We start from the raw sequence: 25,545 nt of genomic DNA on the forward strand, positions 1-25,545 counted from the left end.
AGTGAATAATCACAAGCAATACAAGGGCAGAGAGAAACCTAACTGAGGAGAAAAACTTCATACAGCACAATAGGGCAGCTCTAAAGTGATGATATTCATTAAGAAATGAATGAAATTGAAGCATGTCACTTTTGTCAGGAACAAATTTTATTTGTAAATCTGACTTTATTCTCCTGAAAGGGGATTTAGAGACAAACACTTCATGTTTCATAGATAGGGGTCAATTCCTCATTTAAATATATTCAAATATTAATATATTTATATTTGAATATATTTAAATATAAATATATTTATATATTTATATTTAAAATATATATAAATATATTTTTATATATTTATATTTAAAATATATATAAATATATTTATATATATTTATATTTAAAATATATAAATATATTTATTTATATTTAAAATATATATAAATATATTTTTCTATATTTATATTTAAAATATATATAAATATATTTTTCTATATTTATATTTAAAATATATATAAATATATTTTTCTATATTTATATTTAAAATATATATAAATATATTTTTCTATATTTATATTTAAAATATATATAAATATATTTTTCTATATTTATATTTAAAATATATATAAATATATTTTTCTATATTTATATTTAAAATATATATAAATATATTTTTATATATTTATATTTAAAATATATATAAATATATTTTTATATATTTATATTTAAAATATATATAAATATATTTTTATATATTTATATTTAAAATATATATAAATATATTTTTATATATTTATATTTAAAATATATATAAATATATTTTTATATATTTATATTTAAAATATATATAAATATATTTTTATATATTTATATTTAAAATATATATAAATATATTTTTATATATTTATATTTAAAATATATATAAATATATTTTTATATATTTATATTTAAAATATATATAAATATATTTTTATATATTTATATTTAAAATATATATAAATATATTTTTATATATTTATATTTAAAATATATATAAATATATTTTTATATATTTATATTTAAAATATATATAAATATATTTTTATATATTTATATTTAAAATATATATAAATATATTTTTATATATTTATATTTAAAATATATATAAATATATTTTTATATATTTATATTTAAAATATATATAAATATATTTTTATATATTTATATTTAAAATATATATAAATATATTTTTATTTAAAATATATATAAATATTTTTTATATATTTATATTTAAAATATATATAAATATTTTTTATATATTTATATTTAAAATATATATAAATATTTTTTATATATTTATATTTAAAATATATATAAATATATTTTTATTTAAATATATTGATAAAATTTGATGATATAACCTAATATAATGTATAATAATTTAAATATATTTTGATTTATTTTTGCTCTTTCTATAGTGCTACTTACTTGGCTTGGCCAAATTCATAAAACAGGAACTGGGATAGCATATTGTAATTATTATTATTTCTATTTTTTTTTTTGAGATGGAGTTTTGCTCTCGTCGTCCAGGCTGGAGTGCAGTGGCGAGATCTCGGCTCACTGCAACCCCCACCTCCCAGGTTCAAGTGATTCTCTGGCCTCAGCCTCCCGAGTAGCTGGGATTACAGGCGCACACCAACATGCCCAGCTAATTTTTGAATTTTTCGTAGAGACAGGGTTTCGCCATGTTGGCCAGGCTGGTCTCGAACTCCTGACCTCAAGTCATCCTCCCGCGTCGGCCTCCCAAAGTGCTGGGATTACAGGCGTGAGCTACCGCACCCAGCCAGCATAGTATTTTTAATAGGGAATATGTTCCTTAATGCTATCCAAAATTTTAATTAAGATGAGAGGGATAGAAAGGAAGTAACCAATAATGCTAGGTGTTCTATGTATATTATCTCATTTGCTTCCCAAAGCACTTTGAGATAAGAGCATCACTCTGCTATAGAATTTCCCCAAGATGAAGCACTTTTAAATGGTGAAGACAATGATCTCACCAAGGTCTGTGTGATTCCAATGTCCTTTCATTCACAGAACAGGTTATTTTCAGCATAAGAGGAAAAGTCCCTTATCTTGGGACTTATTTTGGAATTATTCACCTCCCTCACTTGTTAAACATAGACTCCATGAGTTTCTGGAGTGCACACACCCCTGCTTCAGTCGCTGTGGGGGACCTGAAGGGAGGAGGAAGTGATTTGTATGAGGCTGTACAGAGAACTGTTTCTGTCCAAATTTCCTGGAAAACCCCGGCAAACGCAGGTTCTTTGCTTGAATCCCACCTAGCGTTGAAGGTGCTCCATTACTCACTCTTACCAATTATCTTGTTAATTGATTTTTCCTGCCAAATTTTCCAAGTAATTGGTTCGGTGCTGTCTCACTTTTATTATTAGAAACCTGGCATGAGAACTTTCACTAATTTAAAATATCTATGAATATATAGGAATAGGCATTTGTTTTAAGATAACTTGCCGACATGTAAAATCTCCTGTTTTCCTAATCCTTTCTGGCTTGTTTTAAAGATCATAAATTACAGATCTGTGGAAAATAAAGGAGAAAACTTACAACAGTTTTATCTTCATACTTTCCACTTAGGTTTGTGCCATTTTCAGCACATATTGCATGGTTGTATATTTATGATGTAAATAATATGTTATATGGTGTGACATTATAAAACCACTTGTTTCTCTAAAATATCATAAATATTTTATCATATCATAAATATATCATTATTATATCATGTATCGTAAAATATATTCAATCAAAATTATTGAGCAATACATTAAAACTTAATGAACTATTAAAGCAATTCTAAATGAAAGGGTAAGAAACTTTCCTATTGTGATATTTAATACATATAAGCATATATAAACACAAATATGTATGAAGAGTGTGTGTGTGTGTGTGTGTATATATATATATATTTATTATTTATTTATTTTATTTTATTTTTTTGAGATGGAGTCTCGCTCTGTCGCCCAGGCTGGAGTACAGGGCGCGATCTGGGCTCACTGCCACCTCTGCCTCCCGGGTTCAAGCAATTCTCCTGCCTCAGCCTCCCGAGTAGTTGGAATTACAGGCACCTGCCACCACGCCTGGCTAAATTTTGTATTTTTAGTAGAGACGGGGTTTCACCATGTTGACCAGGCTGGTCTCAAACTCCTGACCTCGTGATCTGCCTGCCTTGGCCTCCCAAAGTGCTGGGATTACAGGCATGAGCCACCGCGCCTGGCTGATAGATGTGTTTTTCATACACAGTCCCTGGCTTATAACTCCCATAGCTCTTGTTACAGTCTTTTGTCATAATGTTGGGGCAATTCAGGCCTCAGAAACAGGCCCCAGAAAAGAGAATCGCTCCCTCCGACCTTTCCTTGCCCTCCTTTTACCAGCCCAGGGCAGGACTGGAACCATCCGCAGCTGTTCTGACTGTGGGTTATAAGACCCGGATTTCAGAAAGAGTCCTGTCCATCCCCCGGAGGAAGGAATGCTGCACAGGGAGGCCAAGAAGAATCTAGACCGGCAGGCCTTGCAGGGTCTCCCCACTCCATCTTTTAGCGTGAGATCAAAGCCTTTCTGTCCCACCGCATTTCAACACGGCTGTCCATGCTTCCATCGTGCCTATCCCAGGAAGTCTCCATAGAGGGCCCCAGAGGACAGGGTTTGGGGAGCTTCCAGGTTGCTGAACACATGGAGGTTTCTGATGGGCGGAGCACCCAGGGAAGGCTTGGAAGCTCCGCGACCCTTCCCCCATACCTCGCCCTCTGCATCTCTTCATCTGTATCTTTTGTAATATCCTTTATAATAAACTGGTAAATGTGTTTCCCTGAGTTCTGTGAGCCACTGTAGCAAATAACAGAACCCAAAGAGGGAGTCATGGGAATCTCAACTTGAAGCCAGTCGATCAGAACTTCCGGAAGCCCAGACTTGAGACTGGTGACTGGCAGTCCTGTGGGACTGAGCCCCCAGCCTGAGGGATCAGACACTATTTCCTGGTAGACAGCGCCAGGGTTGAAGAGCAGGACACTCAGCCGGTGTCCACTGCAGAACTGATTGCTTGCTTGGTGCGTGGGGGAAAACCCCCGCACATTCCGTCACAGAAGTCTTCTGTGCTGACTGTTGTTATTGAATGAGAGAATAGAAGAAGCATGTTGTTTGTTCTACACTTAGACCGAATGCCAAAAATTAATACCAAGCATTTAATGAATCTGGGATACTAGCATTGTCAATGATATCTTGGTACAGAAGCTAGAATTACAATGGCCTGGTACAGTAAGAATGGAAATGGGAAGAGAAGATATTCACGTCATTAGCTTTCTTTTCTCCCTAGGGCTTAATATACACAAGGCCATAGAGCTAGACCCAGGCCATGGAGGAGCATGGAGGGCCGCAATTCTAAAAGCGTTGCCAGCTTAAAAGTAAGTGCACACAGGAAGCCGCTGAAACTTCACGCAGATTTGTGGATATAGACATGAAGGGAATATGGCTTCCTTTGTAGTGAGTTCTGTCTGCAGATGGACACTCAAACCATGAAAAGCTCAGCCTACGCCGGGCAGTCGACATCGTGGCTCCGGCCAGCAATTCTTCCATTAGATTTAATGAGAGTGTGGAAGTCCCTGAACAACCTGAAGGCACATTTGAGGAGAAGCACACACTCAGTCAGGGAATGGAGCCAGAATTTCATCTGCTTGAGATGGAAGTGAAGAAATTTCTGGAGACTGGAGAGGATTATAGGAGAAAGTACCAGGGTTTAGCCTGTGCTTAAAATGGAAATTCCTCACATTACCATTTCAGCTTCTCTGAGGGAAGAAGGGCATTCCTGAAACACAGCTGAGTATGCAACAGGCCACGAACCTTGGTGACAACCAGGTAACATCCTTGGTCATAGAGGCTATGTCGGTTTCGGTTATAGTGATGCACTTTTAAACAGTTTAGGCCATCGCTAATAAGCTTCAAGTCTCAGCTTTTCTGTTTGTAAGTTAAAAATTTGGAGGTAAAAAATTAGTGCTTTCATTTATAGTACATCACAATATTTCCAAGAAATAGCCCGACAGGGAGAAACTTTCCTACAGTCAGGAACCATTTGACTCCTACAACTCCATCTTTGGAGGCTGCCGGCATGTTCTGAGTCCAGGGCAGATCCGATGAATAATTTTCCTGCTTCTCATCCTAGAATATCTGCCTGCCTCACAGGATCAAGTCCAAGCCCCAAACCTGCCATTCAGGGACCTCAATTCTGCATCCTACCTACTGCTTCAGCTGAGGCTCCTGCGTGCGGTGCCTGGAACACCAGCAGCAGGGGCTGCCTCCGCACACCGGCGCGCACACAGCCGGTGTCTTTGCTCATGCAGTCCTGGGGCCTAGGACGCCTCCTCCTGCTCTTCCTTGCCTTGCTCATATCTGCTCATTCTTCAATTCTTGGCTGGTATCATCTCTTCCAGGAAGCCTCCTCCTCCGGGTCTGTGTGCCCTGATAGCTTGCTTCCTCTATGTTATTTTATTAAAAAGATCGGTTTATGTGTATATCTCTAAACTTTACAAGCTAAGTTTTTGTTTGTTTGTGTTTTATTTATTCTTTTTGAGACGGAGTCTCACTGTGTCACCCAGGCCGAAGTGCAATGGTGCAATCTTGGCTCACTGCAACCTCCACCTCCTGGGTTCAATCAATTCTTGTGTCTCGGCCTCCCGAGTAGCTGGGATCACAGGTGCCTGCCACCACTCCTAGCTATTTTTTTTTGTATTTTTACTAGAGACAGGGTTTCACCACGTTAGCCAGGCTGGTCTTGAATTCTTGAACTCAAGCGATCTGCCAGCCTCGGCCTCCCAAAGTGCTGGGATTACAGGCGTGAGTCACCACACCCAGCCTACAAGCTAACTTTTAATTCAGCAAATATTTTTTGTCTGGGCTCTCTTCTGGGATTGGAGCCTAGACGGTCAAGGTCCCTGATGTCACCGGCTTATGTTCTAAAGAGCGACAGACAGGGAACATGTAAATGAACAAATTAAGCAATGATCTGGGAAGGAAGTGGTGCTATGAAATTATTATTAAACTGGTGGGTGGGACTCGTTGGGTAAAGGGGGAAGCAGACACTGAGATGGAAAGGGAGGAAGGCAGACTGGGCAGAGGAGAAGCCCAGCTCGGGCACAGCCTAAGAGGCCTGAGCTGACGCCCAGTAGCTCTGGGGCTGGGGCAGCTCTCAGGGTGGTCCTGAATTTCGTTAGTGGGTTGGGTATTATGACCAACCAGTAGTCATGGGACATGAGCTTTCCGGGGAAGGGGAGGGAGCCAGAACTAATTCTCTTGGCAGAGGTGATTTCCCAGAGGGCTCAAGGCCATCCACAGGCAGGCCCCCTGCAGAGGGAATGGCAGTGCCTCCCCCTCGAGAGATGGGATGGTGTTGACAGCGCCCCCCCCACAGGAGGGCAGGGGTCTTGGGCAGGGTGGTAAGGGGCGGTCTGACTGAGAAGAGGTCAGCTGGGGTAAGATCTGAAGGACAGGAAGGAGCCAGCCATGGGCAGTGACGACACAGAAGCGTCCTGGGGAGAAGAGCGGGACTGTGTGGTTGCAATGTCAGTGGGGACCCCCGGGGGGAAGGGCAGGACTGACATGGCCTTTGAGAAGTCTACACGTCTATGTAGAGGATGGATCATAAAGACGCGAGAGTGGAGGCGAGAGCCCTTTTGGGAGGCTGTGCTTGGAAGAGGAGGTGGGCAAGCAGGGCACTGGCTGGGGACGTGGAGTCAGAGGTGGGCAGACGCTGGATCAGAGCACGGGGAAGGCCGTGGTGACCGGGGATTGAATGCAGGGTGAGGAAGAGCATGGAATGAAGGATGAGCTTTAGCTTAGCGGCTTGAGGGACTGGGCGGTGCTGTTGACTGAGGTGGGGTGCACCCTAGAGGGAAAGGTTTTCTAGGAGCAGCTAGCACTCTGCTTTGTGAAATTTGAGCTGTCCATTGAACAGTCAGTGGAGACACTAAGGAAGCAGCTGGCTGTTGGAGTCGGACCCAGGGGCGAGATGAGGGTGGGGTGTAGATTTGGGAGCCATCAGTACGTGGATAGTATTTAAGGCCACAAGACTGGGCTGTATGTTATGTGTCACAAAGGTGAAGTGTCTCAGGTGTCCCCACAAGCCGACAGTAAGTGCTGAACCAAACAACCACGGAGGAGAGAAACAGAAAGCAACAGGTCCAGGTTCGCTGACCACTTCCTTTTTTTTTTTTTTTTTTTTTGAGTCAGAGTCTTGCTCTGTCACTCAGGCTGGAGTGCAATGGCATGATCTCAGCTCACTGCAAATTCCGCCTCCCAGGTTCAAGTAATTCTCCTGCCTCAGGTTCCCAAGCAGTTGGGACTACAGGCATGTACCACCATGCCCAGCTAACTTTTCTATTTTTAGTGGAGACGGGGTTTCGCCATGTTGGCCAGGCTGGTCTCGAACTCCTGACCTCAGGTGATCCGCCTGCCTTGGCCTCCCAAAGTGCTGGGATTACCGGTGTGAGCCACCACTCCCAGCCTCGCTGACCACTTCTTATCTTGCAAACTGCCACCACCAGAGCCTGGGCTAACGAGGAGGCCACTAAGGCATGGACCCCAGACCTGCTGGGTAAATTCTCCACCTGCCGTGCCTGTGACGCCTGCCAGAAGTGGGAACATGGGTGGGTGTTTAAGGAGCCCCTTTCCCTCCCCACTGCAGACAGAGACCTGGCTGATTTTTACTAATTTTCTAAGGTTATACGTCACACATGTTTATTACAGAAAAGCATAAAAAGAAATAAAGTCCTCTTTGGTCCTATTATGCCTAGAGCTACTCACTATGACATGGTAACATCTTGTTTCCAGTCTTTTTCTTCTGATTCTATTTTTTCCCACACACACATTTGTTTCAAAACAGACATATGTGCCACTTGCTTTGAAATTCTGATTTCTCACTGAGGATGGATGTAAACCTTTCCGCCATGCCTTCATAACCTTCATCCACACGAATCAGAGCACGTCTCACGGAGCGTGTTTGATGCACCGTCTCTGTTACTCCTCCCGCCCATGCTGTGAGGAAGTCCCATTGAAACCCATCTTATGAATGAGCAAACTGGTGCTCACACAGCCACAGTCCATGGCAGAGTCCTAACTCCTGCAACACTGCAGTGCCGGGCTGTGTGAAGCTTTACCACCGATTTATCACAAAATAAACCAATCTTTCTCATACTGAGGCCTTTAGACACTTCGATGATTTTCAGTTTACCCTAATATAAATAATGCTGCAGTTGGCACCTTTTTTCCTAAAATGTGTGTGGGGGTGTGGGTGTATTTGCCTATTATATATTTCAGGTTAGTCCTTTAGGATAGATTTTCAAAGGTAGAATTATTGGGTCAAATAATATAAAGTCTTTATATAGGTATTGCCAAAGTGGTTTCCAGAAAAGTTATGCTAACTTATGATGTCCTCACCAACCTTGAGAATTATTATTAAAAAACAAAACAAACAAAAATTAAGGCCGGCCACAGTGGCTCACACCCGTAATCCCAGCACTTTGGGAGGCCAAGGCGGGTAGATCACCTGAGGTCAGGAGTTCGAGACCAGCCTGGCCGACATATAGTGAAACCCCGTCTCTACTAAAAAATATAAAAATTAGCTGGGTGTGTTGCGTACACCTGTAGTCCCAGCTACTTGGGAAGCTGAGGCAGGAGAATCTCTTGAACTCGGGAGGTGGAGGTTGCAGTGAACCGAGATTACGCCATTGCACCCCAGCCTGGGCTACAGATCAAGACTGTCTAATCTCTGTGCTTTACACCCTTGTCAGCGAAATACCAGGCCTGTTTATCCCAAACCATCACACATCTTCTCCTGGGAAGCGCCCTTCCGTGTTCTTTCCCTCCCACTTCCCAGTGCACCCAGTGGTGGTGGAGACTAGAGAAGCTCTTTCCTTCCATCCCATCAGTGCCTTCTGCTCTTTTTTTTTTTTTTTTTTTTTTTTTTTGAGATGGAGTCTCACTCTGTCTCCCAGGCTGGAGTGCAGTGGTGCAATCTCGGCTCACTGCAAGCTCTGCCTCCCGGGTTCACACCATTCTCCTGCCTCAGCCTCCAGAGTAGCTGGGACTACAGGCGCCCGCCACCACACCCAGCTAATTTTTTGTATTTTTAGTAGAGACGGGGTTTCACTGTGTTAGCCAGGATGGTCTCGACCTCCTGACCTTGTGATCCACCTGCCTCAGCCTCCCAAAGTGCTGGGATTACAGGCGTGAGCCACCGCGCCCGGCCGCCTTCTGCTCTTTATAGGTGCATGCCAATCCCTTCATTTTCTAGGAGCACTGCTGCATGCAATGGAGTAATAAGGACACGCTGGGTAAATTATTTATTTTCTCTGCAGGAAGCCACTGATACAGCACTAAGGACTTGTACTGAGCTAAGCCAGCACCTGCGGCTCTGGGATGTGTTCAAGCACCCTCTTGTTTGTATTAATGAAAACTTCCTGAAGGACATAACTGAAAAGAGAGAGGCTTGAGTGCCCATCCTGGGATGGCCGGGCTTCCCTCCCGCAAGTCAGCTCTGGGCAACCTGCCAGCCAGGGCGTAGCTGATGCTCACTAAGGAGAAGCTGGGAGAGGCTGCGCCTGGCTTCGTGTCATTGCTCATCTGTGATGGTGCCGCTGACTCTGCCTTGCACACGTACAAGTGCATCACATTGAGAAAGGGCTCTCGGACCACTGGTTGTGATGGCTTTGCCCTGAGTGGCATGTCCAGGATAGACAGCAGGAAGTCCCCCACTGGTACTGTGAGTCATCAGGGGCAGGCCACAGGGATCTTTAAATATAGACGAGGGTTTAATTTTGAATAATGTTGCAAAGCTGGGGAAGGCTATAGACTGACGGCCGGCAGACAACAGGGTCATACGGTGCAGCCATCAGCGCTGGGGAAGGTCACCAGGGAGGACAGAAAAACCACAGCTGCCTCCTGACTGCCACTTATCCTCAACCACTTTCCATATCTTGGTTCTAGTTTCTATATTTATTCCCTTTCCAACCACATAAATGCTAACTGTGTGCCTCACATAGCCATGGAACTACTCACTCATTAAATATTTCTGTGTAACAAAAACAATAATAATAGTGATAATGGGTAACATTAATCGAGGGGTTACCCAACACACCAGGCACCTTCAGACAGCATCTCCTTTAATCCTGGAATCCTTGATGGGTATGATTCTCCCCAAAGAGCCCACGACATCCTCATTCTCTGCTCAGCACAGACTCACCATTTTTTTCCACTGGTACATGGCAGCGGGGACAGGGCTTGGTGGTTTTCTTGATGGTTTCTTTGGAGGCTGCTTCCCAACGAGCCTGCTCTGCGGCTCTTTCATCGACTCTGTAGGCCTGGGGAAACAAAGAGGAAAGGCGTTTAATCTCAGCTTTCTATTACTGGGATCAGAGTTTATGTTCCCTGTACGTTGGTACAGGAAATTCTTGAAGACAGGAGTGCCTTCGGGCAAGAAGCCTAAATATCAATGCACTTGACAAATGCTAGACAGCTACTAGGCAGATGGGGACACTCTCCCTGGCATGTGGCGTATGCGTAGGAGTGGGGAAGAGATTGTTTGGTTTTGTAGTGTGAGCTCCTCTATTCTGTTGTTTTGCATAATTGTAATAAACAACACCTATCAGGTGCTTAAAATGCAGGCAAGGTGATCAATGCTCAAATACACTTCTCATTAGACACTTCATCAGATGTGAAGTGAGGATCTAGTTTTTATTCCACATTGAGGATTCGATGGGTGAAAACATGGCCCAAAGCTGGTAAGTGGGAGCATCAGTGTGACTCTGGAATCTCTGCTTTTAAACTTTGCTCTACATCTTGTTATCCTTCCTTGCACCTGGCAAATGGGGAACTCCAAATGTTGTCACAGAAGGGACAGGAGCAAGAACAGGAAATGAAGTCGATGTGCCAGAGAGGGCAGTGGGAGCTGTGAGTGAAGACTGTGGCCCTGGAACCAGCTGTCTGGTTCAAATCCCAGCTCTACCCAGACGGGTGACTCTGGAAACATTCCCTAAGCTCTCTGACAGTCTTTATCTCTCAGATGAAACACCTTGTGCATTGGGGGTATGGAGGATTCTATGAGTTAATTTCTTCAAAGACTCAGAATGACTCCAGTGTGGCAAGCTTTTAATACATTTGCTGACATTATTTATGTCACCGAGAGCTGGGTGCTGCCTGCACCATCATGTATAAGGAGGTTTTCTGGTGGGGGTGGAAGCAAGAGGTCCTGGGCTAGCTGTGCTTGACATCTGTGACCTTAAGGACAAGCCATTCACTGATTATCCCCAGATAAGATGCAGCATCACCAAAAACATGAATCCAAACTTTGTCCTTTCACTTTCGAATTCCAAGCCTTTTTGAAATGTTAAAGTTTTTGAGTCTTTATAGATGAAGTATTATGAGGAAAATAACTGTACTGCATTTAATAGTTTCTTTAGGAATTAGTGTTCATGTTTCTGTTATTTCTGTGGAAAGTCAATTCTTCCAGAGCCAAGATCACATTTGAGACATCCTCATATCTCCAGTTTCTGGCATAGAATCTGGTACACAGCAGGCGATCAGTACATTTCAGGCAAGTGAATGAATGAATGACGCAGCCCAGGAAGGCACTAAACTTTCAGGGGTTACCAAATTTCAGGGGTTACCAAACTTTCAGGGGTTACCACTAAACTTTCAGGGGTTACCACTAAACTTTCAGGGGTTACCAAACATCCAAAATAGGACCCCGTGAAATGGGCAGGGCACATGGGTGGCATCCCTGACAGTGGTGGGGGCACCACAGACAAGCTTTGTCTAGGGCTGGTCACTGGGTGAAGCCAATTTCGTTTCTGTTAATGAACCATCATGGGCACAAAGGAAGCACCCTTGAGAACTGCCAGGGTGTCACGTGATTTGTGAATACTTTGCTAAAATAATGTGGAGTCAGCTGCTAGGAGGCAACGGTAGGTCAATGAGTGCTTCCTTTGCTAAGATCCACTCACGGCAGAGGCCCAGTGAGGGCGCTGTGGTTAGTGAGGGCCATTTCACAACTTGGTAACTAGGTATGCATCTTCATGGCACGTCTTCCAGTCACCACAGAGTCTTGGGTGGTCCTAACTGTCAGTGGCACGTGGCAAACACCCATCCCCCCACCGACCTGCACCCCAACGCCACCCTGGCCTCATGTTCCACGCTGTTCTTTTTCAGGTCTAGGGCTCTGTAGCTCTGCAGCAATGGTTTAGATTGCTTGCTGGTGGCAAGTTGGTAAGTCATACAAATTGGAGAAAAATACAATTTCACTTATCAGAAAATAATTTCAAAATGCCATTTTTTAGCAACATGGCATACTGCATATGAAGGGCAATTTCTCCCAGGTCCACACGCCTAAAAATGCTGGATCAAATATGGAAAAAAATCTTTTTTAAACGTACGGCTGATAGGGTGGGAAGGTAAAGGAAACCCTTAAAGACAGCAAATCCTCCTGGTTCGGGAGGAAGGAGCCTGGCATTTGCTGTGGGGCTATCTTCCTAGTCCCGGGCTGCCCATCATCCGGGTCTTCCCAGGCCCTAAGGGCACAGGCAGGAGACAAAGCCTCCAGCCAGAGCCAGGTGGGAGGTGGAATCCAGTTTTACTACACACAGAGGACCTGGACTCCTGAGAGTGACGTTCTCAGTGGAGGAAGCCAGGGCAAAAGCCCGCCCTGAAGAGATAATTGACAGATATGTGCTGGTCTCAGGCTGGGTTCTGTGAGGCAGCAGGTTTGGAAAACATTTTTCTGAACATTCCTAACCATCAGGCCTCGGACACGAGGGTTGGTGAAAAGAATTCATCCTATCTGATTAGCTTTAAAAAACCTCAAGCCAAAAATTAATTTGAAATATTACCAGATTGGCATATACCCTGGAACCAGGCGGAAGCAAAAATATCTTTTGTGGAGCACAGCACTTTAAAAAGCCAAACCTCAAGGAAATTACACAAATAAAATTCTAAGAAATCTGGGATCATAATAAAAAAGTTAAAAAGTCACCTAATACAGGAGAAAACTAGCTACATGAGTGAAAGTCACAGAATTACAGAAACTACAGAATCTAACCAGCAAAGGTTATAGATATTGGAATGGCCAGAGACAGAGTACTGGCCAGGCATGGTGGCTCACACCTGTAATCCCAGCACTTTGGGAGGCTGAGGCAGGTGGATCACTTGAGGCCGGGTGTTCAAGACCAGCCTGGCCAACATGGTGAAACCTCGTCTCTGCTAAAAACACAACGATTAGCCAAGCGTGGTGGTGTGCACCTGTAGTCCCAGGTACTTGGGAGGCTGAGGCAGGAGAAGTACTTGAACCTGGGGGGCAGAGGTTGCAGTGAGCCGAGATTTTGCCACTGCATTCCAGTCCCGGTGATGGAGTGGGACTCTGTCTCAAAAAAACTTAACTGAGTATAAACTAAATATGTTTGTTATATTTAAATAAATAAATAAAGGTCATGATAATGGAATAAGAGACTGTCACAATTAACCAGGGAGATGTAAAAAAGAAACAAATTTCTTTATTTTGTCCATTTTTCTGGACATGAAACACTAATAATTAAAATTAGAAACTCAGTTGATGAGTTACATAACAAATTAGATACAAATGAAGAGAGAATTTGTGAACTGAAAGATGGAGCTGAAGAAATTACATAAAATGCCAAGAAGTAAAAAATATGAAAAGGAGATTAAGAGATGGGGGGATAAGGTGAGAAGGTCCAATGTTTTTCTAAGTAGAGTTCTGGAAGGAGATAACAAAGAGCATGAGAGAGAAACAGTGTTTGGAGAGAGTGGCAAAAAAAACACACAAATTATCTACAAAGAAGTTACAATTATTCCCCCTAGCTGATTTCTTAATGCATGGGTGCTGGCAGACAGTGATGGTATCTTCAAAGCACTGACAGAAAATACCAGCCCACTTAGAATTCTATCCAAGCAAAATTAATTTTTAAGAATGAGCATAAATAAAAACACAGTAATAAAAAACAGCATTTCCCATCAACAGAAGTTCATTAAAGAAACATGATTTGGGGCAGGATGTGGTGGCTCACGCCTGTAATCCAAGCACTTTGGGAGGCCAAGGCAGGCGGATCATGAGGTCAGGAGATTGAGACCATCCTGGCTAACATGCTGAAACCCCATCTCTACTAAAAATACAAAAAATTACAAAAAATTAGCTGGGCATGGTGGTGGGCGCCTGTAGTCCCAGCTACTCAGGAGGCTGAGGCAGAAGAATGGCGTGAACCCGGGAGGCTGAGCTTGCAGTGAGCCGAGATCACGCCACTGCACTCCAGCCTGGGCAGCAGAGGGAGACTCCGTCTCAAAAAAAAAAAAAAAAAGAAAAGAAAAGAAAACAAACAAACAAACATGGATTTGGGAGGCCAAGGCAGGCAGATCACGAAGTCAGGAGTTTGAGACCGTCCTGACCAACATGGTGAAACCCCGTCTCTACTAAAAATACAAAAATTAGCTGGGCGCGGTGGTGGGTGCCTGTAGTCCCAGCTACTCAGGAGGCTGAGGCAGGAGAATCATTTGAACCGGGAGGCGGAGGTTGCAGTGAGCCGAGATCATACCACTACACTCCAGCCTGGGCAACAGAACGAGACTCCATCTGCCACCACCCGCCCTGCAAAAAAAAAAAAAAAAAAAAAGAAACATGGAAATAGGAAAAGTCCAGAAGGAGCCAGGAGCTGCAAGAAGAAACTGTGAGAAAAGAAAAAGAAAATGGGTAACGTATGGTAAATCACAGGAAATACTGATTGTCTAAAACTGTAAACGATGCTTAATTTGCTGGTTTAAAAAAAAAAAATCCAAGTAGGCTGTGTGTGGTGGCTCACGCCTGTAATCCTAGCACTTTGTGAGGCCAAGGCGGGTGGATCATCTGAGGTCAGGAGTTCAAGATCAGCCTGGCCAACATAGAGAAACCGTCTCTACTAAAAATACAAAAATTAGCTGGGTGTGGTGCACACACTACTTGAAAGGCTGAGGCAGGAGAATTGCTTGAACCTGGGAGGTGGAGGTTGCAGTGAGCCGAGATGGTGCCAGTACACTCCAGCCTGGGCAATGGAGTGAGACTTTGTCTCAAAAAAAAAAAAAAAAAAAAAAAAATCAGAGTAGAACTAGATGCCGGACAAGAATAGCACAGAAGTGTGAGAATTGGATGATTCTAATGCGTCGGCATGATTCAGGCAGAGGGTCCTTAGATTTTTTTACATTAATATATGTTTACATTCTAGGGTAATCAATAAAAGAGAAAGCAATTTGCTTCTAAACAAGGAAAAATACAGTGGAAATGGCAAACAAAAGAGTCAAAAGAAAGGCAAGAAGTAAAAGTAAAACTATAGAAATGTAGAATGTAATAGAAAGTATAAAATAAAATGGCAGAAATGACTGCAAATATCCCAGCACTCCCAACCCGTGTGGACAGATTATCATTGAGGGCAGGTCTTGCTAAACTCTAGAGTCTTAGCACTTATCTGGGAGGCCTTGTCTGCAAGAGGAGCACTCAGGGGCTGAAGTTTCTGGCTCAGGTGTGTGCACACCTAAAGCCTTTGTTACATGTTGCCAAGTTAAGAGCATTTTCAACTGGGCGAATACAATGTTTATTCTAACAAAGGATGTTATACTCAGCCCAAGAGAAAGATTCAGAGCTCAACTTGAAGAAACCTCCTGCCTGTCAATAGCACATTACTGGAGGGGAATTACAAACCGGAAAATTGCAAATTTATATTAATATGCTTTGTTCTGTCCAGGAAGAAAGATTAAAGTTATAGCAAAAGAAGAGAAATAATTACTTTTCAAAACACCAATTTTCTCTGACTTCTGATCCCCCGAGCACACAAGGCAGAGTGGGTATAACTTGCAGGCCCACCAGAAAGCCACTAGGATTTCCCGAAACGGCTCTGGATGTAACACCTCCAGCAGCAAGCGTCCTTCAAATCAGGACACTGCAAGTTTAATACCTAGGAGTGATTACAAAAGACTCCCCGTGTAAACATTTCCACACTAGTGTGCACTGAGCTACTGGATGGGCCAGTTCACTCAGGGGAGAGGGAGGTAGCTAGGAGGGTTTGATCCTTAGACTGGAAGAGGGAAATTGAGAGCAGCAATTTCTGTTTTCACCTGCAAGGATATGTGCCCTTATCATTTCCTTCACAGACTCTGCAACGGGGCCAATGTTACTTCTTCCCCGGATCGATATGTTGAAATCCTACCCACCAAGGTGATGCTACTGGAAGGTGGGGCCTTTGGGAGGTGATTAGGTCATGAGGGTGGAGCTCTTATGAAGGGATTCATGCCCTTATTAAAGCAACCCCAGAGAGCTCTCTTGCCTCTTCCACTGTGAGAAGATGCAGTGAGATGCCAGCAGTTTGCAGGAAGAGAGACCTCCCCAGATCTAGAGCCTGAGGTTGAGGCTTCCTGGGCTGAGCTTCGGTTCCTGTAAGCCATGGGCAGCAGCGTGGGTTAAGAGGCACCCTCATGTCCACCCCACAGGACACCGGAGCTGCTGAGGGGCCGAGGCACACGTGAGCCAAGGAGTCAAGGACCCCCTCATGGAGATGCCCACACTGAAGGTCAGAGACAGAGAAGAAAGCCTAGGGAAGAGAAAATACCCCAAACCCTAGGAAAAGACCAAAATGCTGATGTCGCAAAATGGTTTTTAATACTGTTAAAGCAAACTAAGTATGGCCTAAGAAGGACTCCGTACTTCTGTATTTGAGTCCTTGTGGTCGAACTTAGCCAAGATAGAAAACCCAACTTAGGAGTGTGTCTGACTTAATATGTAGACAAGATTGAAAGTCTAACTTTAGAGTATGTATCTGTAACAATAGCTGGGACTACAGGCGCCCGCCACGACGCCCAGCTAATTTTTAGTAGAGACGGGGTTTCACCATGTTAGCCAGGATGGCCTTGATCTCCTGACCTCATGATCCACCCGCCTCGGCCTCCCAAAGTGCTGGGATTACAGGCGTGAGCCACCGTGCCCGGCCGTGTCTGAAGTTTTAACAGTACCAAGCTAGGGGAGTGTGTTTTAGCCGGCAGGACAGCTACCCACTTTCTTTTGCAGTGGGGGTGGGGTTCACTCTGACCTCCTGGGACTGACAAGGGCCCAGGTAGATCATGGCCTTGATTGGAGAGTTAGGGGTTACGGTGTAGAAAACTGATAAGGTGTGTCTTTTCTTTTTTTTTTTTTCTGGTAGACAATATGTGCTCAAAGGTTATGGTTTTATTCCTCCATAGGGCATGAAGCAGTTCTGTTATCTCACTTAGAAGTCAAAGTTCAGCATTCCTTTCCCAATGAACGACATGGCATTCTGTTCCTCAAACGCTACTTGTGCTGATTTTCCCATTAATTTGATGACTCAGACCTCGGCACGGGCTAACACAGAGCTGTGTAGGCATGGCGCTGGGACAGCTGCAGGGTGTTAGAGGGAGGGGCAGCCGGCGGGTCCGGGACCCCGCTGCCCAGGAGGGGAAGGCTTTGAAGAAGAAAAGTAAGGACGCTTCTGTTACGTGAGGAAGGGCACTGTGCGGCAGGGGCTCTGCCCACATCACAGAATGTAGTAACTGCGCATCCCTGAAGGACGGAGCTTGTCATTCACTATTTCAGCTGGAGAGATCAGAGTCTCAGGAAACTAAATAACTTAAGACCCAGGCCGCCTGGCCTGCGAGCAGTCGGTTCAGAATCGGAGCCCCGAGCTGCCTGGGTTCATACTCCAGGCCCCTGCAGCCTTGATTTCTTCCTGTCATTATCAAGTCACATGCTACAAAGAGGGCTAAGGGACTAAGGCTAAGATGCTGCCGTGGAGATCTGGAGGTCCTCGGGGACTTCTGAGAGTGCAGTTTTCAGACAGCTTGTGGCCAGGCGCAGTGGCTCACACCTGTAATCCCAGCACTCTGGGAGGCCAGTGCGACGGTCAAGAGTTCAAGACCAGCCTGCGAAACATGGTGAAACCCTGTCTCTACTAAAAATATATATAATATTTATATATGTATATATTTATATATATTTGTGTATATATTTATATATATCTGTATATATATTTATATATATTTGTATATATGTTTATATATATATTTGTATATATATTTGTGTATATATATAGCGACCTCAGTCTTGATATATATATATATATATATATATATATATATATATATATATGCTGGGCCTGGTGGCGCACACATATAGTCCCAGCTACTCAGGAGGTTGAGGCATGAGAATCACTTGAATCCAGAAGGTGGAGATTGCACTGAGCCGAGCTGGTGCCACTGCAATCCAGACTGGGCGACAGGGCAAGAATCTGTCTCAAAACAACAACAACGAAAGCAACTACCACCACCACCAGCACCCAGCTTGTGGTAAAGACAGTGGGAGAAGCCACCCAGCCCCCCTCCCCTCACTGCAGTGGCCCACCTGCCCTCCACTTGCCTGCTTCCCCTGGCACCAGCACTGCAGCTCCACTCCCAGCTGCCCACCCGCCCTTCTGCCCTGGGCCATCGCTGCTGCCTGGCCGGTTCTCCCTTCCCCAACCTGCCGAAAGTGCTTTCAAGAAGGACACCAGGAGGCCACGGCTGCCAAAGCTCATGCCCTTTCTTTGTCATTGTCTCCAACTGTCCCACTGCACCTAACATGTGGGAAAGGGTCACCAAGAAGGCCCTTGGAGTTCCTGCCCTTCTCAGCATCACAGCTCTTCCTGTGCTTCCTATCCTCACCCAGCGGATCCAAGGGGAGGGAGGGGAGTCCCAGACCCAGTGACTGCTGCCACTGCTGCCAGCCCCAGGGACCTGGGGGGCAGGAGAAGCAGCTCTACGACACCCTGGGAGTGGGCGCTGCCCAGGCCACTGGTTTAGACCTTTGACTGCCACTTCCGAGAGGGGACTTCTACCAGCAGGAGCACATCTTTGCTTTGCATCCTTCATGAGTGTCTTAATGCTGATGTTTAAATCCTTCTGGAGTGATCTCAAGCAGTGGCTGGGTGCCCACAGGTTCAAGATCACCAAAGCGGTTCTAAAAATGATCCCAAGGCTTGTGTCCAGACTCTGGAGATTGGGATTCAGTAGGTCTGTGGCGGGGTACAGAAATTAGAATCCCTAAAAATGCCCTAAGGGGTTGCGAGGGGCGGGAGGTTTGGGAACCATTCATCCTCTGGAGGGCGATTCTCCCTTTGCACCTGAAGAAGAACATGGTGAGCTGGGTAACTTACCCTCTGTTCCCGCCTTAGTCATCAAGCTCTAAAGCAATGCCTGCTTATTGTGTTGCCAGGAGGGGAAGGTTTTGTTGTGATTCAGCATCACCGCCCGATTGTGCAATAAAGTGTGGCTCTCACGGGGCAGTGTAACTGTTAGGTAATTGCATAGAATTCTGTGCCTGTCTACTGCTCACCCGTGGCAGGAGGAATTGCATGCATGCATGTGTGTACGCACGCGTGGTGGAGGTGGGGGTGGAACAGGACAAGTCTCTCTCCTAATATACTTCATGGCTGAAAATAGCAATTTCATATATATATATGAAACATCTATATATAAGTATATTATAGATGTTTCATATATATATTTCATATGATTATAGGAAATATATTTCATATATATAGAGAGAGAGAGACAGAGAGAATCAAAATTCCCTCAGAAAGGTAAAGGCATGATCGTCCATCTGTGGCTCAAGAGGAATAACCTCACAAGGGTCATCGTGAGTAAGATCAACACACAAACGGCTTAGCCCAGAGCCAGGTGCACCCTGAATGCTAACCGTGTGTTTTCTATGATCACCACCATTATTACTTTGTTATTGTAATCATCACGATCATCTCTAAAGAGATGGGAATATGACCCTGTGGGAGTTTGTACACGTGGAAAAGACCACTGAAGGCCTGGATTGGCCTTAAATCTCCTTTAAAAACACAAGTATGGGAGGCCGAGGCAGGAGGAACACTTGAGTCTAGGAGTTCAAGGCCAGACTGGGCAATATAATGAGACCCTGTCTCTATAAACACACACACACACACACACACACAAAATTCCACTGGTAAGTCAAAATGTACTTATATAGGTTTTAAAAGCTGAATTAGGCTGGGCACGGTGGCTCACACCTGTAATCCCAGCACTTTGGGAGGCTGAGGCGGGTGGATCACGAGGTCAGAACAAACCATCCTGGCTAACACGATGAAACCCCATCTCTACTCAAAATACAAAAAAAAAAAAAAAAAAAAAATTAGCCAGGCATGGTGGCAGGCACCTGTAGTCCCACCTACTTGGGAGGCTGAGATGGGAGAATGGCGTGAACCTGGGAGGCAGAGCTTGCAGTGAGCCGAGATCGCGCCACTGCACTCCAGCCTGGGCGACAGAGCAAGACTCTGTGTCAAGAAAAAAAAAAAAAAAAAAAAAGCCGAATTAGCGCCTAGGAGACACATTGATATACATTGAAGCTAGAATAACTTGAGGAACTGCATATGTGTTATCTTTCCTGCTTTAAGAGAAACTCATTTGTGACACCTGTGTAGCCAATAATTAGACAAGTCTATTCTAATCCTAAAAATCCATTTAAGCCTGTTTTCCAAAAAAGAGCAGATTGTCATTAATCATGAAAACAGAGTTGGCTTAATTCAGCTATGAATGCTTTCAGGTGAATGACAGCTTTTAAATGTCAGCTTTCTCATCAACGCTCGCCTCTCTTCTCACAAACACTGAAAACAAGCAGGTGGGCCAGTTGAGCACTGCTGCGTGTGAGCAGCCCGCCTCCTGCTGGTGATTAAGAAAATGGCATCACTTTTCAGGGGCCTTGAGCTAGTCAACGTTACTGCTTGGCAACGGGTGTCACCAAAACATGTTTTGTTGTTCTCACATTGTCTTATGACTATCTCTTTTTGGAGAATATGTATATATGTATATATTTAAATGTATTTTATTATTTTTTTTCCGAGACGTTGTTTCACTCCTGTTGCCCGGGCTGGAGTGCAATGGTGAAATCTCCGCTCACTGCAACCTCCACCTCCTGGGTTCAAATGATTCTCCTGCCTCGGCCTCTCAAGTAGCTGGGATTACAGGTGCCTGCTACCACACCCGGCTACTTGGGAGGCTGAGGGAGGAGACCGAGTTTCACCATGTTGGCCAGGCTAGTTTTGAACTCCTGACCTCAGGTGATCTGCCCGCCTCCGTCTCCCAAAGTGCTTGGATTACAGGTGTGAGCCACTGCGCCCGGACTATTTTGTTATTTTTTTTTAAGAGAAGTCATCAGAGTGTTGGGATTTAATGGGGTGTCTAGCCAAGGGCTCCGGGGAATACAAGGCTACACTGTAAGCAATACAAGGCTACTCCACTAAGCTCCAAACTCCCCAAGCCATGCTTTAGAATGCAATTCAGAAGGGCATTTGTTTTTATTTATTTATTTATTTTTGAGATGGAGTTTTGCTCTGTCACCTAGGCTGGAGTGCAATGACACAATCTCGGCTCACTACAACCTCCGCCTCCTGGGTTCAAGCGATTCTCATGCCTCAGCCTCCTGAGTAGCTGGGATTACAGGCATGCACCACCCCACCTCGCTAATTTTTGTATTTTTAGTAGAGATGGGATTTCATCACTTTGGCCAGGCTGATCTCGAATTCTTGACCTCAGGTGATCTGCCTGCCTCGGCCTCCCAAAGTGCTGCGATTACAGGCATGAGCCACCATGCCTGGCCCAGAAGGACATTTTTGACGATGATTCTAACAGTGGTGATTTCTGCTAGGAGTGGAATGTGTGCCAAGTGCCACAGACGAGATCTTACAGAGTCTTGCCCCACGGGGCCTTAAATGCTTCCTAAAGGGGAAGTGAATTAAAATAATATCTATCAACCTATTTTGAGATTAATGGGGGAAATGGAACAACATAAATATTAAGTAGCAGAATTATTAATAGGTACCATTTATTGGTTATTTTAAAAGTGCTTCGTGTTCAACTATTGTTACAAGTTGACATATGGGAAAAATCTACACGAGCTAGAAAATATGCTGATTTGTATTTTTGATAATGACATTCTCTAGTTTGTGGTTGGCTTAGGTCAGCAGTGACCAAAATTATCCACATAGATGGGATTCTGAATGCGGAATCATCACTAATAGGATGCGAGAGGGGTCAAAGCCAACCACAGAGCCTACCTTTTGTGCAAAGTATAGTTATTCTGGCACAAAGTAGACTATTATTTTTGCTAGAGTGAATGCAGAAATATTTTCATTCAAGAAACATGTGTTGGGTGTCTAAGATGTGCCAGGCACTGTCCTGGACCCTGGGGATACATCCCAGTAAACAAGAGAGATGACAAATAGCAAGCCAACAATCCCTGCCTTGTGGAGCTTCCCCATTAGCAGAACGGCGGCTCTCAGACCAGCGGCACCGGAAGCGCTTGTTAAACACACATTGCTGTGGCCCCCCCACTGCCCCTCTGGGTCTGAATCCATAGGTCTGGGATTGCACTCAAGGACTTGGCAGTTTAACAAATTCCTAGGTGATGCCGATGTCGCTAGCCTGCAGAGCTTCGGAGACCCACTGCTCACAGAAGGTCTACATACACTGTGGTCAACAAAGACGGAGAGATCTTTTTTTTTTTTTTTTTTTTTTTTGAGACAGGGTCTCACTCTGTTGCCCAGGCTGGAGTGCTGTGGCAAGATCATAGCTCACTCTAGCCTGGAAATCCTGGGCTCTCGAGTAGCTGGGACTACAGGCACATGCTTCTGGCCTCTGCTGATCTTTAAAAAATATTTTTTGTAGAGATGGGGTCTCACTTTGTTGCCCAGGCTGGTTTCGAATTCTTAGCTTCAAGTGATCCTCCCACCCTGGCCTCCCAAAGTGTGGGGCTGCCGGTGTGAGCCACCGCACTCGGTAGGGCAGAATTTTTCTCTTCTCTGGGAAACCAAGGTCTTTGCTCGTCAGGCCTTCCATGGACTGGGTGAGGCCCACCCACATTATAGAGGGTCATCTCCTTGACCTCAAAGTTAACTGAGTATAGATGTTAACCACGTCTACAAAAATACCTTCACAGCGACACCTCGACTAGTGCTGGTTCCAACAACTGGGCTGTGTGGCCCAGCTACACTGACACAGAAAATTACCCATCACAGCTAGGCTGAAACTCATGTTTAAGACTAGATCTGTTTGACTTCAAGCCCCCTCTGCTTGTCTTGCATTCCTCAGACACGGGTGGGAACACCTGGTCCTTGCTGAAAGAAGGTAAATGCAACCCTGGAGAACAGCAGTGCTGAGCCTAAATGGGCTATGCCTCTGTGCTTACAGGGGTGCTGAGTTTAAACGAGCTATGCCTGTGTGTTTGCAGGGGTGATGAGTTTAAACGAGCTATACCTCTGTGCTTTGCAGGGACGATGAGTTAAATGGGCCACACCTCTGTGCTTGCAGGGGTGCTGAGTTTAAACGGGCTATGCCTCTGTGCTTGCAAGGAACAAGTGCAGAGCAGGTGAACCGTTTTCCTCACACATGCTCAACATGCTTTTCTGTGGAGTGACAATATTTTGTCCCCGCTGCCAGCCCCGTTTTTAATGAAGGAATCATGGGGGCCAGGATCCAGCTGTTAGCTTTTCAAATCTGCACACCTCTCAGAAATGCTCCTCCTGGGGACACAGTCCTTCGATTCCCTCTTGCCTGTTGTCAGCTGGGCCACTATGCAGGCGTGGCTGGGGTGCCTTTCAAAGTGGCGTTCACTCCCTTTTCCCCCAGGTCATTTTATTTTTGTTTCTGGCCAAATCCAGCATTTTCCTTAAGGGCTTAGCGCCATCTGGTGCATCAGAGGCGCACTGCAGCTGCTTCCCTCCTGATACTGAGTGGGGTGTGCAGAGAATTGCCAGGGGCGCTTTCCTTTGGGAGCTCCAAATGCCCGTGGGGTATGCGGTGTGCATGTGAGTGGCGAGTGTGTGCAGTGTCATGTATCTGTGTGTGGTGTGTGTTCTGTGTGTATGTGTGTTGTGTATATGCGTATGCTGTATGTGCAGTGTGTGTGGTGTGTATGTATGTGTGTGTGGTATATGTGGTGCACGTGTGTGGTGTGTGTAACGCATGGTGTGCATGTTATGTATATGTGTGTGTATATGTGTGTGCCGTGTGTGTTTTGTGTATGTGTGCTGTATGTGGATGTGGTGTGTATGTTTATGTGTGTGTGATGCATATGTGTGGTGTGTGTGATGCGTGTGTGGTGTGTGTGATGGGTGTGTGGTGTGTGTGATGGGTGTGTGGTGCATATGTGTGGTGTGTGTGATGGGTGTGTGGTGTGTGTGATGTGTGTGTGGTGTATGTAATGGGTGTGTGGTGCATGTGTGTGGTGTGTGTGATGGGTGTGTGGTGCGTGTGTGGTGTGTGTGATGCATGGTGTGCACGTTATGTATATGTGTGTGTATGTGTGATGTGTGTTATATATGTGTGGTGTGTATGTGTGATGTGTGTATGTGTGTGGCATGTGTGGTGTATGTGTGGTGTGTGTGTATGTGTGATGTGTGTTATATATGTGTGGTGTGTATGTGTGATGTGTGCGTTATGTTTATGTGTGTGGCATGTGTGACATATGTGTGGTGTGTGTGTGTGGTGTGTAGCTGTGACAATAAGTTTCTATAAAAATATTTTCCACATTGCGAACTTGTTCTAGCTGCTTGTTTATGGAGTCTAGCACACAGGGTATAAGGGTATAGACTTGCAAAGTTGGTTCGGAATTTACATTCAGACCTTTTTTACCAACTCTGCTGGGATCCTAAAACCCCTCTGGAATCCAAAAGCCTTCAGGACAGCATCATTTTCAGAGGAGGGTCCCATGTGTCAGGCCAGGCAGGCATCTGGTGGAGGCTGCACTGTGGCCGTACAGAGGAAGACTCAGGGGACCCACAGGCCGTGACCCCCACAGGTGAGTGAGCTCAGGGGACCTGCAGGCTGTGACCCCCACAGGTGAGCGAGCTCAGGGGACCTGCAGGCCGTGCCCCTCAAGGCAGAACTCCTGGGGGTGGAGGGAACCCCCCGGGGGTGCTGAGGCTCCTGCAGAGGGAGGACGCCCCTGGCCGGAAGCTGCACCCCAGGGAAGTGCGTTGCAGAGCCTTGGTGCTCTGCCGTGTGCTGGAGTGACAGTCCAGAAGAGAAGAAGGGTTTCTGCAGTGCAGGAGAGCGCTTGGAGAGCCCCAGCCCCAGGTCTGCATGGTCAGGATCGGCCTCCAGGGGCAGGCGTGTGGTGCCACTGTGTGTGTACCCACGCAAGCATGCCTTCACTTGTCTTTCAATCCCAGTCAATCTTATCTTTCCTTTCCTCTCTCCACAGTGCCTGACAGTTTTAGCATTCAGCCTTAAAAACCCAAACCCCCAAGTTTCACCATTTTGTAATACTTTGCAACTTACAAACGGCTAAACACACACTCATTTCATTATTTATAGCTTGGTAGATCTTACTGGCTCTGTGTGGCAGGCGACGAAAAGGCTGTGAGCCTTTGAGCAACTTGCCTGGAGAGGAGGAAATGAAACCGGGCCTTTGACGACCTGCCAAGAGCCATTT

At 44.8% G+C, this 25,545-nt stretch overlaps 1 protein-coding gene across 6 annotated transcripts in view; it reads right to left on the reverse strand.

Annotated features, from left to right (window-relative positions):
* Positions 1-25,545, reverse strand: part of PRKN (parkin RBR E3 ubiquitin protein ligase) — a 1,411,643-nt gene that overhangs the window by 30,462 nt on the left and 1,355,636 nt on the right. For all 6 annotated transcript variants that reach the window (XM_054686972.2, XM_001153913.6, XM_054686973.2 and 3 more), the window contains one exon: positions 10,258-10,375. In XM_054686972.2, the coding sequence (XP_054542947.1) occupies positions 10,258-10,375 (118 nt within the window). The remainder of the gene's footprint in view (positions 1-10,257; positions 10,376-25,545) is intronic.

Source organism: Pan troglodytes, chromosome 5 (assembly GCF_028858775.2).
Source record: "Pan troglodytes isolate AG18354 chromosome 5, NHGRI_mPanTro3-v2.0_pri, whole genome shotgun sequence".
NCBI classification, from domain to species: Eukaryota; Metazoa; Chordata; class Mammalia; order Primates; family Hominidae; genus Pan; species Pan troglodytes.